The 18,132-nt window shown below is 42.2% G+C and overlaps 1 protein-coding gene across 1 annotated transcript; it reads right to left on the bottom strand.

The window, feature by feature from the left end:
* Positions 1 to 1,308: 1,308 nt before the first annotated feature.
* LOC117460674 (D-beta-hydroxybutyrate dehydrogenase, mitochondrial) lies at positions 1,309 to 3,359 on the bottom strand. The gene is made up of 4 exons (XM_034102224.1): positions 3,005 to 3,359; positions 2,097 to 2,249; positions 1,854 to 1,987; positions 1,309 to 1,674 (listed from the first exon to the last, which is right to left on the bottom strand). The coding sequence occupies exons 1-4, from the start codon at positions 3,357 to 3,359 to the stop codon at positions 1,309 to 1,311; spliced, it is 1,008 nt and encodes a 335-aa protein (XP_033958115.1).
* Positions 3,360 to 18,132: the final 14,773 nt, after the last annotated feature.

Below are 18,132 nucleotides of genomic sequence, written 5' to 3'. Positions count from 1 at the left end.
TATTCTGACCAACTTCAATACTTTTCATAAAAGTAACCTCCATTAAAATTAATGAATTGCCTCAAAGGGGTACATTACTTTGTACTTTGTACAGTTTATTAGAAACCGTTATTGTTAAATAAAATAGGAACTATTTAAAATATGACAGAACTAAATGGTTAGCAGTGAATTTAAGATGACCAAACGAACACAATGTTATATAAAAAGGTGTGTTTTAAAAAGTAACAGACGTTTGGGTCATATTTTTGTGTTTACCCAGTGTCTTTCAATGAGGACATAAAGGCTGGAGATGCTGAAATATACAATCCTCGAAAACATTCAAATGAATACAAATAGTAATAGTAATATTAGAAAAGAAAATACGAGCCATAACTGTTGTTTGTTCATATAAAAAAAGGGTTTATTAGAAATAAATTTTAATAAAAGCAACAGGATTGTGTAACGTGTGACAGCAGCAGAGGATGAAAGTTATAACATTTACTCTGTAATGTTATGAAAGCAATTTCTTCTTCGAATTAGTTTTGTTTTCATTTGCAGAAGATTTAAACGGGCAGTTTCTAGAAAGTTATACTGACCAAAACAATCATCAAACTTTCACTAACCACACACTTCCCCAATCATCTTCATGACTATTTTTTAGTGTCCCACTAAGAGTAATTTCTCTTCTGCTCTGATGGTTCCACTTCCGTCACTGAGATGAGTCAGTTTCTCTTAAATAAATAGATCCTGATTTCACAGCACAGGGCGAGGCAGCTCTTTTTGATTTACCCAGAAAAGAAAGGAAAGCATTGTGTGACGTCACCACATTAGACTCACATTTCAACTCAATTCATAATCATTCTAAACATGTTTGACTCCGTACTTTATTCCCGAGTGTCTCAACATTTCAACTTCTTTCTCTTTTCTAACATTGTAATCTATAGATCGTTAAATCCAAAAGTCTTCAGTTTACTGGAAATATATAAATACATGCACAGTCTTTACAAGTGTCTTTGTATAAATAACCATCCCGATGGCTTATTATGTACTAGACCTGAAAGTCACAAACTCTAGCTCTAAATGGTTTATCTTGAACTTAACTTGCCTTTTTGGCCCCTCTGGCTTCTTAAAGATCAACTGAGGTGAAACACAGACACAAAGTCACACACATGATGATGGCGATTATATACTATATTACACTAGGGGGTGAGAAAATACAACCAGCTGACAGAAAATGATAATGGATACAGTACAGAAAGGGCTCAGCTGTGAATGAGCACAAGATCACAGAAAACATAACATAATGTACAAAGTGAAGAGAGATTCGTCTTATTTAGCGTAGAGCAATGCTTTTCTCTTGCCGTACATGGGGCTGAGCGAGAACACGGCGTCGGCGAGGGCGGTGGGGAGGAAGGGGAAGAGCTGGAAGAAGAGCATGTCCACCGTGGAGACCAGCAGGTATCTGTACTTTGGCCGTGAGGACATGACGGCGTGCTGCATGGCGTCGATCACCATGTTGCCGTCTTTAAACCCCCCCTTGCACGTGGACATGAAGTACTCGTTGGCCAGCTCCATGTACTGCAGGTTAAAGATCTGCTTACGTTCCCCGTCTAATTTCTCCCAAATATCCAAACCGGTTTTCATTTTCAGGATGTTGGTGGCCTGGCCGAAGTTACCCGGCTGGATGATGCTGACCTGAACACATTAAGAATATGTAACATCAAGAAATCTGCTTTTAGGTGAGGGTCATATTTAAGCAGTAAAAATAAGTATTTTAAAGTTGGGGAAAAAATAATTCAGTGGCCTAAATGTAATCCAAAAATGTGTCTTCCTATCCTAGACTTCCCTATAGTTTTACAGAAACATAACATTACCTTCACTCCAAAACTGGCCATTTCTACCCGCAGGCAGTCTGCAAACGCCTCCAGGCCTCTCTTGGACACGCTGTAAGCCCCTATGTTCAGGCAGTTAAAGAAAGCAAAGATGCTGGAAATGAAGACCATCCGACCTGAAACAGAAAATATTTACTTCACAATAGTTTACGTGCAAACTGTTCAAGGTTATAGATATAAGAATGTGAGGTTAAGTTGATATGTAGGTCATTTTTTTAAGCTTACCTTTAGCAGCACGAACCAAAGGTAGGAACGCAGAAGAGACCCGGATTGAGCCGAACAGATTGATGTCGATCATTCGTTGGAAATCTTCGATGGAGCTCCATTCAATCTCTGCCCAGTCCGTGATTCCAGCGTTGCACACGACCGCCCACAGGCCTGAGGGAGAATCAACGTTATGGTTCAGAAAGAGACGATTTGAGGACTTAAATGTGTGTATTGTGCATATGTTTTATGTAGCACTTATTTGAAACCAGTTGATGTGCAACCACGACAAAACGTGTCCTGACGGGACATTATCTTTTGAATGATCATCGTGGTTGTGGACATATCATTTGCATAGTCGCATCACTGCCATGAAAAGAAGGACTCAAAAGAAAATACTATATGAAAATGACACTAAGCCTGATTCAGAAATAAAACTCTCAAAGAGTAACTCATAAGTCATAACTCATTGAATTAATATATACTAGGGAAAAAAACAAAAAAATTGTTTATGAATGACAACAAATGTGGTTAATCGTAAAAAAGGAAGTCCTAGTTTTGTCATATTTTTTTGTTTAAGAAAGTAGGCCCCTCCCCTATTTCTGTTGAGCAGAATTGAGCTTCCATACACATCAAATCTGGAGTAGGGTCATAAAAAAGACAATAAGGAAGTAAAAAAGTCACAAATAAACTATTATTTGATAATCCATCATTTGCCTGTGACCTAAGAATTTCATCGGCATAACTACACTGTAGCTATGTTCGTATGACAAAATAAAGAACCTTGAACCTTGATTTAAATATAAAACAAGGCCAATTGAAGACAAAATTATACAATATTTTGTCATTTTCTATATTTCTTTGCTGAGTTTGCTCCACACACATCCAGCTTCAAACAGTGTAATATGTTTTGTGTTTAATAGCCTCACCTTTGTCTGGCAGGTTCTGCAGGACCATCTTCTTCGCTTGCTGCACCTCTTCATTGCTGGTGACGTCCAGTTTGAGGACTTTCAGATTACTGGAGCTTTTTTCAGCCAGACTCTGGGCGCCCGGTCCTTCTGGAGCCAGGCACCCTGCGAACACCACAAACCCTTTGCCGTCCAAAACGCGTGCCAGCTGGTGCCCGAAGCCACTGTCGCAGCCCGTTATCAGCACCGCAGAGCCGTAACCGTCCTGATCATGGCTGTGGCGGTGGCGGGAAACCAGCTTGGCGAGGGCGAAGAGGAGGGCGACGGAGATGGAGGCGATGCCAATGATCTGGCCGATAACGAAAATTGTGTTCATGCTGGCGAAGTGTCTGGAGACTGAATGACAGAACTGACTGCGCACTTTATATCCCAATTTGTTGATCATCAAATGTGTGAGCCTGGAACAAATACAATTTGTTCAGGTTTGCATCTGATTTGAAAGATACTTCTGTTGTCGAAGGAGTGGTGATGTGTTCCTTTAATTCCCATGTCCCCTAAGAATACAAACGTCTTTCTTGTTGACAGCAATAATCATTGGGACATTGCCAATACCCACAAATGTTACAGTACTTATTCCAGAACATGTTGGCTTATTCCCATGATCTTTGAAAAGGCAACATTTCCAAAACACTTCTTGATGTCAGACTATTGGTCTTGATTCCAATTACAGGAAAGACATTTACGACTTCCTAGGAAGAACCTTCCTGCGCCCAAGATTTGGACAACTTGGGTAAATGTTACATAAAGTTGTAGAATAGATAGAATTAGCTGGCGTTAGCTTAGCTTGCAAATGCTAAGACAAGAAGACAGGCTAACTGCTTTTGTAAAATGTAAGCGACTGTGGGTAGTTTGTTTTGCTGTCATGACTTGTAAAGATTTGTATGTGTTAATGTTACGTCGTTATTTAATGTTATTTCTCATACTTACGCAAACGGCGCCATGCCCTTCTGCATCACCTCTTCTTGCTGTGCTACGATTGGCTAACTCATTGCTTTGCTGCGTTTTTTGATTGGCTATGTGCCGCACTTCACTGCTGTGGTTGTAGGGAAACAAAGTCTGGCACAAACATTTACAAAGTAGTGTCAAGTTAAATGTATACAGTTCCTCTAACAAACCTACTGCACAATTAGGATAACAAATAAAAAAGTTTGACTTTAAGACAATGTATGTTGATGTTCATTACAAGTTGTATATTCACATAGGCTATCTTCTTGTTACATAAAAGCTTTAAAGCAACCAGAACCAGGCAAATGACTTGTATTTGTACATATATCTGGTAAATCAAGCAAAACAACTGTCTTACGGTGTTTCTAGCTGAAGTGTTTTTTGAGAAATGGTGGCAGGGAAGCTTTCAAAACCTCATTACGTAGCCTTGGACTTTACACAACCCCTGAAGCAGTTTTCCAGGAAAACAAACAGTCATTGAGTCAAGTTAGATGACAAAAGGCTCAAAACACTTTGGGATGATTCCTTGAAACCCCCCTAAATCTTTCCGATAAAAAACAGGGTGGTTTTTAGTTTCTTGTAACCAGGGGTGAAAGTGGTTTGAATTTCTTGCAGGTACTATAATGCTACCCCGACCTTCATTGGTTCGTTCTCCTCCCGCCCCCAGCTTCATGCATCCCTGAACACAAACTGGCTATATAGTGAATATAGGCTGTCCATGAATGCCTGGAAGTCCTTTGTTCCCCCTGTCACATCCAGTGCCTGGTCAACAGCAAGCTCCAGTCTGTGATTAAGGCAGTGCCATAGTATGATGCCTGGGAAGTCATCCTGGAGCAACTTCCCAACACCCGACTTCACTCCCAGCATGACACTGGCCCCATCACTGCAAAATCCAATGAGGATTTCTCTCAGCAACTCAACAGTGAAGCCATTTTTAAGCAAGCAACCCATAATCTGTTCCTTGATATGAGCAGCAGACATCCAGCTCAACCAGGTCCAATGGAAAGGCAATGGGCTCCATGTCTCCATCAACACGAGCCTTCAGGAACACAATTAGTGTTGATTTGTGCCCAACACTGGTTGACTCATCAGCAGTGGTGTAGTGGGCGTTGGACGCGGGGGTACGCCGTACCCCCACTTATTTGGAGCATGATCCATCCATCTTCTCCCGCTTATCCGTGGTCGGGTCGCGGGGGTAGCAGTTCCAGCAGAGAGCCCCAAACTTTCTTTTCCCTGGCGACATCAACCAGCTCTGACTGGGGGATCCCAAGGCGCTCCCAGGCCAGCGAAGAGATATAATCCCTCCACCTGGTCCTAGGTCTACCCCTTGGTCTCTTCCCAGCTGGACGTGCCTGGAACACCTCCCTAGGGAGGCGCCCAGGTGGCATCCTAACTAGGTGCCCGAACCACCTCAACTGGCTTCTTTCGACGCGAAGGAGGAGCGGCTCAACTCCGAGTCCCTCCCTGATGACCGAACTTCTCACCTTATCTCTAAGGGAGACACCAGCCACCCGGCGGAGGAAACCCATCTCGGCCGCTTGTATCCGCGATCTCGTTCTTTCGGTCATGACCCATCCTTCATGACCATAGGTGAGGGTAGGAACGAAAATGGCCCGGTAGACAGAGAGCTTTGCCTTCCGGCTCAGCTCCCTTTTCGTCACAACGGTGCGGTAAAGCGACTGCAGTACCGCTCCCGCTGCTCCGATTCTCCGGCCCATCTCACGCTCCATTGATCCCTCACTCGAGAACAAGACCCCGAGATACTTGAACTCCTTCACTTGGGGTAAGGACTCATTCCCTACTTGGAGTGGACAGTCCATCGGTTTCCTGCTGAGAACCATGGCCTCAGATTTGGAGGTGCTGATCCTCATCCCAGCCGCTTCACACTCGGTTGCGAACCGATCCAGTGAGTGCTGAAGGTCGCAGACCGATGAAGCCATCAGAACCACATCATCTGCAAAAAGCAGTGGTGCAATCCTTAGTCCACCGAACTGCAGACCCCCCCCCCCACGACTACGCCTCGAAATCCGATCCATGTATATTACAAACAGGATTGGTGACAAAGCGCAGCCCTGGCGGAGGCCAACCCTCACCGGAAATGGGTCCGACTTACTGCCGAGGACCCGGACACAGCTCTCGCTTTGGGAGTACAGAGATTGGATGGCCCTGAGTAAAGACCCCCTCACCCCATACTCCCGCAGCACCTCCCACAGTAACTCCCTGGGAACCCGGTCATACGCCTTCTCCAAGTCTACAAAACACATGTAGACCGGATAAGCGTACTCCCAGGCCCCCTCCAGGATCCTTGCGAGAGTAAAAAGCTGATCCGTCGTTCCACGACCAGGACGGAATCCGCATTGTTCCTCCTCAATCTGAGGTTCGACAATCGGCCTGACCCTCCTTTCGAGTACCTTGGAGTAAACTTTCCCGGGGAGGCTGAGTAGTGTGATGCCTCTGTAATTGGCACACACCCTCTGATCCCCCTTTTTGAAAAGGGGGACCACCACCCCGGTCTGCCACTCCTTCGGTACCGTTTCCGACTTCCACGCAACGTTGATGAGACGTGTCAACCATGACAGTCCCTCAACACCCAGAGCCTTCAGCATTTCCGGGCGGATCTCATCCACCCCCGGGGCTTTCCCACTGTGGAGTTGTTTGACGACCTCAGTGACCTCCCCCCGGGAGATTGGCGTTGATCCCCCGTCATACTCCAGCTCTGCCTCTAACATGGAGCATGATCTTTTTTGTAATAGTCTAATAAATATAAAATCATTGCCAGTCTTATCAGTTGCAAGTGTGTATTTGTTGTAATAATGACAAAAACATAATACATTTCACAGTAATTATAATAAAAAATAAAAACGATTTCCTTAAAGAATTATGATTAGTCATCAGGCTCGTGACCCCGCGCGAGCTGGGGGTGTGTCAGTGACACACCCACGGCCAGTTTACCGCCCGCCGATTTTGCGGCAGCTCTTTCCCTCAAGAACGCTAACGAAAAAGCTCTATAATGGCAGGCAAACATTTTTTACTTGACTTCTTTTCTAAAAAGAATATAATTCACAAGAAGAAAGAGTCTAGCAGCACCGAAGCTACAAGTGAAGCTGCTACTAGTACTACAGTACATCATCAGAAGAGCCGCCTAAAGACGTGGATAATGCTAGCTAACGTGCACGTTAGCTGCGCTAGCAACGTTCCCCTGGCTAGCTCAAGCTCACCGTTCCCAGAGGTATGGACGGAGGAGATGTGGCGGAGGAAACAAGAGACATACCCGTGGATAGACTGCAAAGCTGGGAAACTGGGCTGCAAAGTTTGTTCATCCATATCTGATGTATCAGTCTTCAAAACGCAAGGTGTGTGTGTGTGTGTGTGTGTGTGTGTGTGTGTGTGTGTGTGTGTGTGTGTGTGAAAAGCAGCGCTGTCTGCTTAGTTGCAATACTGTAGTTTATGCAATTTAGGCCTATACATTGTTTATGTAACGTATGTGCCAGTGTGTCCATGGTTTTGAGTCTGTGTGTGTCTGTTGAGCGCAGCGCCGTCTGCTTTTTGCAGTACAGTAAGTAAAGTAGGACTAAGCATACCGGTAGTTTCTGTGGACCTGTCTTCCCGTTTTGTGAGTGCACTGCGCGCGTGCGCACTTGTTTGGGATGACCTAATTTAAAATAGCGTCCCCCCAGTAAAAAAATCTCCACTACACCACTGCTCATCAGCCAATACTGTGATTTTGCTCTTGGTCTCTATTATGTTTTTTAGAAGTTCCTTTTTCATCTGTGATGACACATGCTCAATTATGTCAACACAGACAGTTTTGCTATGTAAAACACGCCCTAAATCAGCAGAATGTGCATGCTGCAGGTCAATCAGACTCTCAAAGTCTGTGAAAGGCTTGTTGTTCTTGGCCACATAATAGGCTGTCATGAATACCTTGGCAGTAGACTCAAACACAGACTCCTGACTACTCACGTTCATGTTCAGAAGAATATCTTTCTTTGCTGTCTGAAGAATCTTGACTGCTTCATTATGTGCTGCAGAGTTCTTGTGCTCACGGATTTGTTTGCGCAGTGATGAAAGCTGGACATCCCTTGATTGACCAGCTGGGATTATCTTTCCATCAGCCCACTGAATAGCAATATTAACATCACGGGATGCCATGACACCTAGATCCTTCACATCATGGCATGGGGTACAGCCTAGCCTTCCATTGTGAGCATACATCCATTCATGTTTCTGTTTGAACTGTTCATATTGTTCTTCTTTCCATATAGAAGGGTATGCAGTAGGGCTAGCATCACCTGTGGTGGCTTCTGAGGGACCTGCTGCCACTTCTTCTCGCTGAGTCTCCTATTCCTCCCTCTGGGCCTCAACTGTTATAAATTAGAATACAAATGTATAACTAAATTCAGCAGACAGTCAAAAATGTACAAGTCTCTGTCTTTCTTAGAATTTTCAGAATATTGGTTACATAAATTAAAATACTAATAAAATAAAATGTCTCAAAATGTATGCAACAATGTGCAGATTAAAATAGAAGATATCAAAGCAAAAATATGTAATGTTTATATTTAAGATATACAGTTTGCTAGTTAGCTAACTTATTATACATCATGGCCAGGTTCATTCTCTGGGCTAAATAAGCATCATCACCTGTGTCATCCTTGTTTTTCTAATTTTAAGCACATTCTGAGTTTCTTCATCTCTCTCCTTTCTCTTAAACATCTGAAGAATCGTCGTTTGCATTTTTGCTTTAATTACCACGTAGCCTAATTTTCTAGCTGTCATTCAGTCACTCTATTCCTTTCTCCTCCCGCTGTTCTGATCAAGTGTGAAAAAGCAAATACCCGCTCTATCGAAATTAGTCGGAAGTCTCAACGGCTCATTTCAAAATAAACGTGGATTTGCGTAAAAAACTATTTTTTCGGGGTTCGGGTGTTTTATTTGATTTTAAACAAACAAAGTCTTGGCTTTCAGAATATGAAACTTTTATTTCCAAAATCACACGATAAATACATTTTTGAAGCTTGTAAAGGGACGAAGACGGGCACCTCTCCCTCGCAATCTGCTCTTCCACAGCGCCGCCCCCCCTCCCTCCGGCTGACATTATGAATGTAAGGTGTATAGTAATCATAGATAACACGGCAGGGTCCGTGACAGTTTGTTTTCATCTGATTTCAATTAAACAAAGTCTTGGCTTTCAGAATATTAAACTTGTTTCGGCAAATTCAGATGATAAATACAACTTTGAAGCTTGTAACGGCATAATTACAAGCGGAGAACGGAGTAATTTAACGTCACTGCAGGCTTAACAACAGCCGGTGTTTCTCGTGAGTGGTTTCCCCGGGAAACAAACACAATACGCACAAACGCAAACATACACAAACACACACACACACGTATACACACACTCGCGAGCTTCCCCCAGACCAGTAATCCAAACCAAAATATCTTCCCTTCGTAGTATAAATTCCACGGGTGGAGCTGTCAATTCTTCCTGGTCCTCCGGACCGCCTGGAAATCTCTTGCCGGTACTAAGGACCGGGTAGGACCGGCAGACTTTCACCACTGCTTGTAACCACAGCAAGCAGGTGATTTCCTTATTAATCTCGGTCACCACAAATCCTGTGATGTAGTTCAGGGCTTCGTGGAAGTCTGCCCACTATCATCATCGTGAATAAAACAGCTCAGAAGGCAACAAAACAACAAGATCTGCTAACAAGACATGTGACCTACTTTGTATTCACTATCCATCTAATTCAGACAGAGTAGATACAACCTCTAAGAGCCCCACTAAGGTTGAAACATGTGCATAGGATATATCAAAATATATAACTGTGGAACACTTACACTACAAGCTTTTAGTCCCAATAAGAGTGAGATTGATACTTTAATATGTGTTTTAATCTGGATCGGTTTCACATTGCACAAATTGAAGCGGGCCTAAACAATTTGCTGAGGGCCGTATAGGGGCGGCTACTATTCCAGGGAAATTAATCGAACTTTTCTTGGCACGAACAGACTCTAGCAACTGATTCTGCTTCCACCAGTTTCTCTCAAATGACTATATAAACTTTCTTAGCAGACTTGAATTTAAATATTCTGTATGTTCTCTTTGGTTCTTATGTCAAGTAAAATATTAACAATAGATGGTTCATGTTTTCTTATGGTGTGTTTTTGTATTTTTACGTTTGTTTATATGTGATCCTTGATGTGACAATGTGGTTTGGTAGACGAGTAGTTGCTGTTTCAATATTTACAATGAGGTCCCTTTTGATCATTTTGGAGAGATGGGTTAAGGACACTTGATAACCTTTTTAAGATATCATCATGGAATGTTAGAGGGCTAGGGGGATTATCTAAAATAAAACAAGTAATGACTAGAATTAAAATGTTGCAATCCAAGGTAGTATACCTGCAAGAGACCCACCTAACATCCACTGAGATTTTGCGTTTGAGAAGACGATGGCAGGGACAGGTCATAACTGCGTCATTTTCGTCACACTCAAGGGGAGTGGCAATACTCATTCATAAATCGGTCCCTTTTCAAGTGACGGACATCAATGCGGACAGGGGGGGAAGATATATAATAATACAAGGTACCTTATTGGGTGAACAACTTAATTTAATAAATGTTTATGGGCCAAATATTGACAACCAACTTTTTTACAATAATCTTTTTCTAAATATCTCTTCACTTAGAGGTAACATTATAATGGGTGGCGATTTTAATTGCACCCTCAACCCTCTTGTAGACCGATCTTCAGGCATAGATGCCTCCCACATACAGACGAGGAGGGTGATCTCACAGTTCATGACGGATATGAGTCTATGAGACATATGAAGAGTCCTAAACCCTGACAAGAAGGAATTTTCATGCCACTCTTCCACGTACCATACTTACTCACGCATTGATTATTTCTTAATCTCCAAAAGTCTAATGCCAAATATTAAGAATTGTACCTACGGCAGCATAGTAATCTCGGATCATGCCCCATTAACCTTGGACTACATTGCAGTAAAGCCATTTAAGGGTCCACCGAGATGGCGTTTTGATACAAAGTGGCTGCATGACCCAAGTTTTGTAAGCTTCCTGGATTCTCACATAGATATGTACTTTCAAGTAAACACTACGCAGACCTCTGCCTCTGTCAGGTGGGAGGCATTTAAGGCGTACATTAGAGGTTAGATAATTAGCTACACAAGCTCTAAATCGAACAAATTCCGTCGTCAAATGTCTGATTTAGAAAAAGAAATAAAACAACTAGAAAGGGACATAGCCCTTAACGACACACCTGATCTACAATGCAAATTGACATTACAAAGAGCCCACTACAATGAACTATCGTCCAATAAAGCCTTGGCAAGTATCAACAGACTCAAACAGTCATTTTACGACCAAGGGGAGAAAGCAGGCAAATTACTAGCCTGGCGAATTAAGGCATTACATGGTGAAAGAGCGATAAACGAAATTCAAAACAATGCTGGAAATATTACATCAGATCCTAAAGAAATTAATGAATCATTTAAAACATTTTATAATCACCTATACAAGTCTGAGCCCCCTGGCGACCCAAAGACTCAGTCAGTTTTTTTGGACACTTTCCATGTTTGTCTGAGGAACGAAAAGCTAATTTAGATAAACCAATACAACTATTAGAATTGTCTGAGGCCATGACTAACATGAAGGGTGGAAAGGCAGCTGGTCCTGATGGGATCCCCATAGACATCTATAAAGCCTTTAAAAACAAACTGCTGCCACCGCTCCTGAATATGGTCGAGGAGATATTCGAAAAGGGTTGTCTTCCCCCAACCTTACAGGGTGCATTAATAACAGTTATCCTAAAACCAGGAAAAGACCCCTCCAGATGTGGCTCTTATAGGCCTATATCATTGCTTAATTCAGATACAAAATTGATCGCTAAAGCACTGGCTTTAAGACTTGAAAATCACCTGCCTACACTGGTGGGCCTGGATCAGAATGGCTTTGTCAAGGGCAGACAGGCCTTCCACAATATTAGGAGGTTGATCAATATTTTACATACAGAAAGGGGGGCTCCAGATACGGCCATTCTGTCCCTGGATGCTGAAAAGGCTTTTGACAGGGTGGAATGGCCGTATCTATTCGAAATATTATCCCGATTTGGGTTCGGGGAGGGTTTTTGTAGGTGGATACACATTTTGTATAGCACCCCAAATGCAGAAGTATTAACCAATAGCATAGTGTCTGCACCATTTGCACTATCGAGAGGTACACGTCAGGGGCGCCCTCTATCTCCATTACTATTTGTACTGGCAATTGAGCCCCTGGCTATCGCGGTTAGAACTCATTCTCATATCACAGGAATAACAGTTGGGGGCATTGAAAATCGCCTGGCCCTTTACGCTGATGATATCGTTCTATTTATAAAAAATGTGTCAGTGTCATTGCCAGCGCTCAATAAACTGATAAAAGGATTTTGGTACGTTCTCAGGGTATAAAGTGAATAGTTCGAAATCCAACATTCTTCTACTTAAAAAATCGGAAAGACTTAATCCACCTCTCCAAACAGATTTCCAAAATTCCCTGGAAGGCTTTAAATATTTAGGAATACAGATTACACCTGAAATGGAAGACCTTGTTCCAACAAACTATGACCCCATAATAGCGTCTGTGACAGATTCTATTAACAGGTGGACATCACTCCCTCTATCCCTAATCGGACGCATCAATATTATCAAGATGAATGTCCTACCTACATTTCTGTATCTATTTCAATCCCTGCCATTGCACCCACCATCTTCATTTTTTCCCAAAATGAAGAAAATCTTTACAAATGTTATCTGGAACAATCAGAGACCAAGGTTACGGCTATCCCTTTTATATCTACCTTATGAGAGAGGAGGACTCCAGGTACCCAATCTGTCCTGGTATTACTGGGCAGCCCAAATAAGAGCAGCAATGTGTTGGTTCTTATACGGAACCCCCATACCATGGGTTGAAATTGAACGTTATACAACAACTCCACTACCACTGAATTTGTATTTGTTCTCTGACTCTCCAAAACAGCTTAAAAAGAATACAAAAAACCTTTTTGTCAGGAACAAAATTGATGTCTGGTTCAAAGTACAAAGCCACTTAGGTTTAAAGTCACAGATATCCTCTTTTACTCCTGTATGGGGTAATAGAAGATTTATACCAGGAACATATGACTTGGTTTAAAATGTGGGCCAACAGAGGCATCAATAAGATCAGTGATCTATATGATGACAACATATTGATGACCTTTGAGATGCTAAGAAATAAACATCATATTCCCTCAACACATTTCTTTAAGTATCTGCAGCTAAGGAGTTATATATCTAAGGCACAAGATCACTCACTATTATGTCCACCTCTGTCAAAGCTGGAAACAATTATAGTACATCACTCCTCTGGTCATGGACAGGTGTCTTTGATCTATGACCTTTGCAAAGCTGAATCAGGAGAGTCCTCAGAGAATAAAAGACTTGCTTGGTCTACTGATTTGAATGCAGAGGTGACAATTGAGGAATGGGGGCAGATATGCCACAAAGCCCAGGTTCAAACTATTAACACAAGGTTTAGACTCCTACAGTACAAATGGATTATGCGTACCTATATAACTCCATCCCTACTACACCATTTTGATGCAAATATTCCAGATCAATGTATAAAGTGTGATAATGATAAGGGCACATTGTTCCACTGCTTATGGGACTGCCCAAATATTAAATCATTTTGGAAAGATGTTCTGGGCACATTATCAAAAATAATTTCCGCCACATTACAAGAATGCCCAAAACTCTGTATTCTTGGGGTTTTCCCTCTATCTCCCAGACTTAATATCACTAAGAAAAGACTGGTAGTCTTTTCTCTTCTCCAAGCTAAACACACAATAGTTGTCTTTTGGAAAAACCCAGAAAACCCCTCGATCAATCACTGGTTAAAAAATCTCTCTCATTGTCTAGCCTTAGAAAAATTGACATTTGCCATAAAGGGAAAGTCTGAAGTGTTCCATCAAATATGGGGGGAATACTTGGAGTTTCTTGAAATAAATGTGCCTCCTAATTGACCTTGTCCTCTATATTGGTTGGATGTGATATGGCTGCTTGTCTACCGGCCCTGTAACTTGCAATGTTTAAATTACAATGTTTACCACATTTCCACTTGTATGTGTATGTCTTTCTTTTTTTTATTATTATTTTTTTTTATTTCTTTCTTGTATTATTTTGTTTTTCCTTTATGGGATATATACTTGTACAATGTCTTATGCTGAAAAAACGAAATACCAATAAAAATATTTGTAAAAAAAAACAAAAAACAATAGATGTATTTTGCATAGTGGGATACCAAATTGGGAACAACTCTAACCTCCTGTTGTTGGCTTCTTTCTCAGACCCTACCCATTTAAAAAGTTGACCTTCATTTTGACAGGGTTATCTCTACTACACACATGAAAAGTTTGGTGACTGTATCTTGTACGGTTTCAACACACAACTCGTAAATTGACAACAAAATAACAATGCTAACCTGTTAATAATCTCAATAATACTAATTAAATGTTCTCCAACGTGTTATCTAGCAATAGGAGCTTTCATGAGAACTTAGTTAATCAGAACTCTTTAGTTCTCATGAACTAAGTACAGATCGCGTTCACACCGGAATAAGCCCCTGAGTGAGGATTAGTCAAATAAAGCCGCTGACGTCACTTCTTCTTCTTCTGCTTTGGCGTATACTGCCACCCGAAGTCCCCGGAGTTGGGGACTGGCTTCAGTAGAAGCCTTCCGAGTAAATCGCCAGAACGCCTCCTCATCTCCACCGCTCCCACCTTTTATTTTGTGTTGCCATAAGTTAGTCTAACTCCATTTGTGCGCTGGGCTAATGCTAATAATGCTAATGCTAATAATGTTAATGCGAGCAAATAAAATGGCGGCTTCACAACATTTTTTGGGAGTTTTACGGGCCGTGGTTTGCAATCCGCCCAGCCAATCAGAAATGGGAACCTTTTTCTCCCATGAAAGTCCCTGCTCTCTAGCAGGGACTGAAAAGGGGGTGAAAAGGTTCTCATGAACTAAATTCTAGTTCCGGATTGTTTTGGTGTGAAGCTGTGAACCCACATTTTCGGAACTATACTGGGAAAAGTATACTGGGAAAAGTACTCCGGTGTGAAAGCGCCTTATGCTTTTTTTTTAAACCCCCTTACATTTTTCTCGATAGAGGACTATTTTCTCTGTGTTTAACTGAGGACAGCTTTCGAATAGAATACACAAACACGCCGCTGTAAATACGTTTTGAACTGAATGACCGTATGCAGTGATAGCTCCAGGCTCCCTGACAGTGATTAAATGATTAAAAAAATTAACGCATTTTAATCGCACTTATTTTTGCACAGCGGAACGTTTCTCACTGGATGAGTTTCAGGCGTACCGATTATACTGGAGCACCAACTAACGTTCATGACTTCAGAATGGGACTTCAAACAACAACAAACCACGGTGAACAATAGTCAAACATGAACGAACAAGCTGATGAGACCGCTTTGGTCGGCCCCGTGGATGTGAAATTTTGTTTTAAAAAATGGACGGATGGAAGCGTCGACAAGAGCACGGTTGTGTGCAAATTATGCAAAAAAAAAAAAATTGCATATCACCGCAGCACATCAAGCCTAAAGTATCACCTAAATGCAAAGCATGTAGCAGCTAGCGTGGACGTTAGCCCGACTCCGAGTGCAAGGAACCACACCCTGACCCAACCCACACTCAACCAGATGACTGGTTTCAGGGCCAGGATAAGTAAGTCCACGTCTGAGAAAATAACCAACTCCCTGGCTCACTGACAGGGCTCGACATTAAGGATTGCCCGATGGCCCGGGGCCATCTAGTATTTAGCTCGGGCAATGAAGCCTCACCTGCTGGTTGCCCGATCGGGCAATCTATTATGCCAGTATCATGCAGCTCGCGGATCCAGTGATGAGTGACCCGACAGTAAAACTAAACATATCTATAACTACTAGTAGTAGTAGTTTGAGAGGTAATTAAAATAGCTACGTGTGATATTCTAACCTGAAGTGTGTGTTTTGTTCCGCTCACCGCTGCATGTGGTTATGCAGAGCTGCGTGTCGAGTCTCGACTCGTCAGCAGCAGCTGATCTCTCTCTCCCGTCAGATTAGACTTCACTCGCGTTTATGTCCATATCGATCAGATCCAGCTAGTTCTAGCTAATGATATGACTACCTGCTTATTAAAAGACAACTACACAATAAGTGTCGCTATGCAACTGGATGAGGCCACAAAGTATAGCGCAGCATTATGCATTTGTTTACATGCCCACCGGAACCCCGAGGCATTACCAACAGATCAACGCACAATCAACCCATACAGGACATCTCTTTCTCCACATTAAGTGTTAGACATTAGAGTTGACTATTCTTGTCTGTCACATACTCTTCTTGTCTGTCACATAAGTGGCGCAACTGAAGCGGTATTGCTCTAAAGGGAAATTATTTTGACCGAAGATATTTAGATTTGCCGGCTAACGGGAACTCTGACGTGTGCTTCGCGGATGCGCTCGGCTCCTCTCGACTGCTGCTCGGGTCTGCTCGGTCAGCTTCCGGATGAGGAGGCATTCGTTCGACCAATTTACAGTAGTTAACATTACAAACATTTTTAACAGGGGCCATAATAGTGCCATAATAGTGTAAATAATGTTTGTTTTGGCAGTTATAACTGAATGTAATGTTTTCTACTTTTTTCCATCTGGGAAGGCATTTGCCTTCATCAGATGGAAAGTGTTTTGACCAACAACTTAAGTATTTCTTATAGCTATGCAGGGCATGCAAGCGAGCAAACACAAACAAGAACAAACAAACAAGTGAAATGAAGAATAAAATTGAAATTGTACAATATAATATTGTGGTGGTTCGTCTTATAATTCAGTCTAGAGCAGTGGTTCCCAAACTTTTTGTGCCCAAGGCACACCAAAGGACAAGTAAAAATATCAAGGCACACCTATTGTGCAAAATAGCCCTTATAACACGTGTTATCACTCATATCATGTAAAATATCTGTACATATTTACTAATGCCAAATAAAATGTGACAAAGACAACCAGGGGTGGACTGGCCATCTGGCATACCGGGCATTTTCCCGGTGGGCCGACGTGCCTTTTGGGCCGACACGTCATTTCTTTTTTTTTTCTGAAGTCCCGGCCCATAAGAGGGGTATATTGGCCCTCTGTTTAAATGTTTTTAGTAATTGACACTGGGCCGGCCCAATCAAATCTTTAATCACCTCCCCCTTTGGGCCGCTCGGTGTGCATCATTAAATCACGCCCCCAGGAGGTGAGCCGGCCGTTGAAGCCAAACTTCCTTTTTTTTCGAGAAAAAAAAAAGTTCGAGTTAGAAATGGCGAAGGCGAAGGCCAAGCGAAAAGGGAGAGCAGAACAATTGCGGGCAAGAAAAAAGCAGGCCCTTCGTGCTGATGCTGCCGCTTGTGTCAAAATAACCGACATGTTTAGTACAGGTGCAGGTCCATCTTCTTCTAACCCGTGGCCGATATTGGTGGTGAGGAAGATGATGAGAGGGAGAGAGATCAGCGCGAGTGGGGAGAGCGAGGAGAACTGGCGGTAAGCAGAAGCTAAGAAAATTAGGAAAATATTATTATTAAGGTTATGATACTCTGTAGTTCTGGAACCCATTAATATCCCTTTGATGAAGCACTAATAAGACAAATATTATAAGAGAAACATTCGTTAGCCTCCAAGCTAGTAAGCTGGCTTTTTTAGGTTTTCCTTGGTAAGTTAAAATATAGCTTAATGGGACTCTGATACGTTGTCTCATTGAAAGTTAACCAACATTCATGAACAATTACTGGCAGCTGGCAGCTTGTTTTGTTTAGTGTATTTACTTATTTGGTTATAAGGGCAACAGTGGTCTTTTGGGACCTGAAGAAAATGTTTATAGTCAGCTTGTTGTGGTAGTTTTGATTGACAATATATAGAATGAATAATATAGAAATAGATAAAAAATGGAGGCACACATGTAGTTTTGACCATTAACTGTGTGGTATTGTTATGTCAATGCCTATTTGTATGGACCTCCATCAGGGAATCCATTCATTCTGTATCATCGTGTTGAGCCAGGCAGCATCCCCAG

This window comes from Pseudochaenichthys georgianus, chromosome 2 (genome assembly GCF_902827115.2).
Source record: "Pseudochaenichthys georgianus chromosome 2, fPseGeo1.2, whole genome shotgun sequence".
Lineage (NCBI taxonomy): Eukaryota > Metazoa > Chordata > Actinopteri > Perciformes > Channichthyidae > Pseudochaenichthys > Pseudochaenichthys georgianus.
Note: the sequence above shows the minus strand (reverse complement) of the source record. Positions and strands in the feature narration are given on the sequence as shown.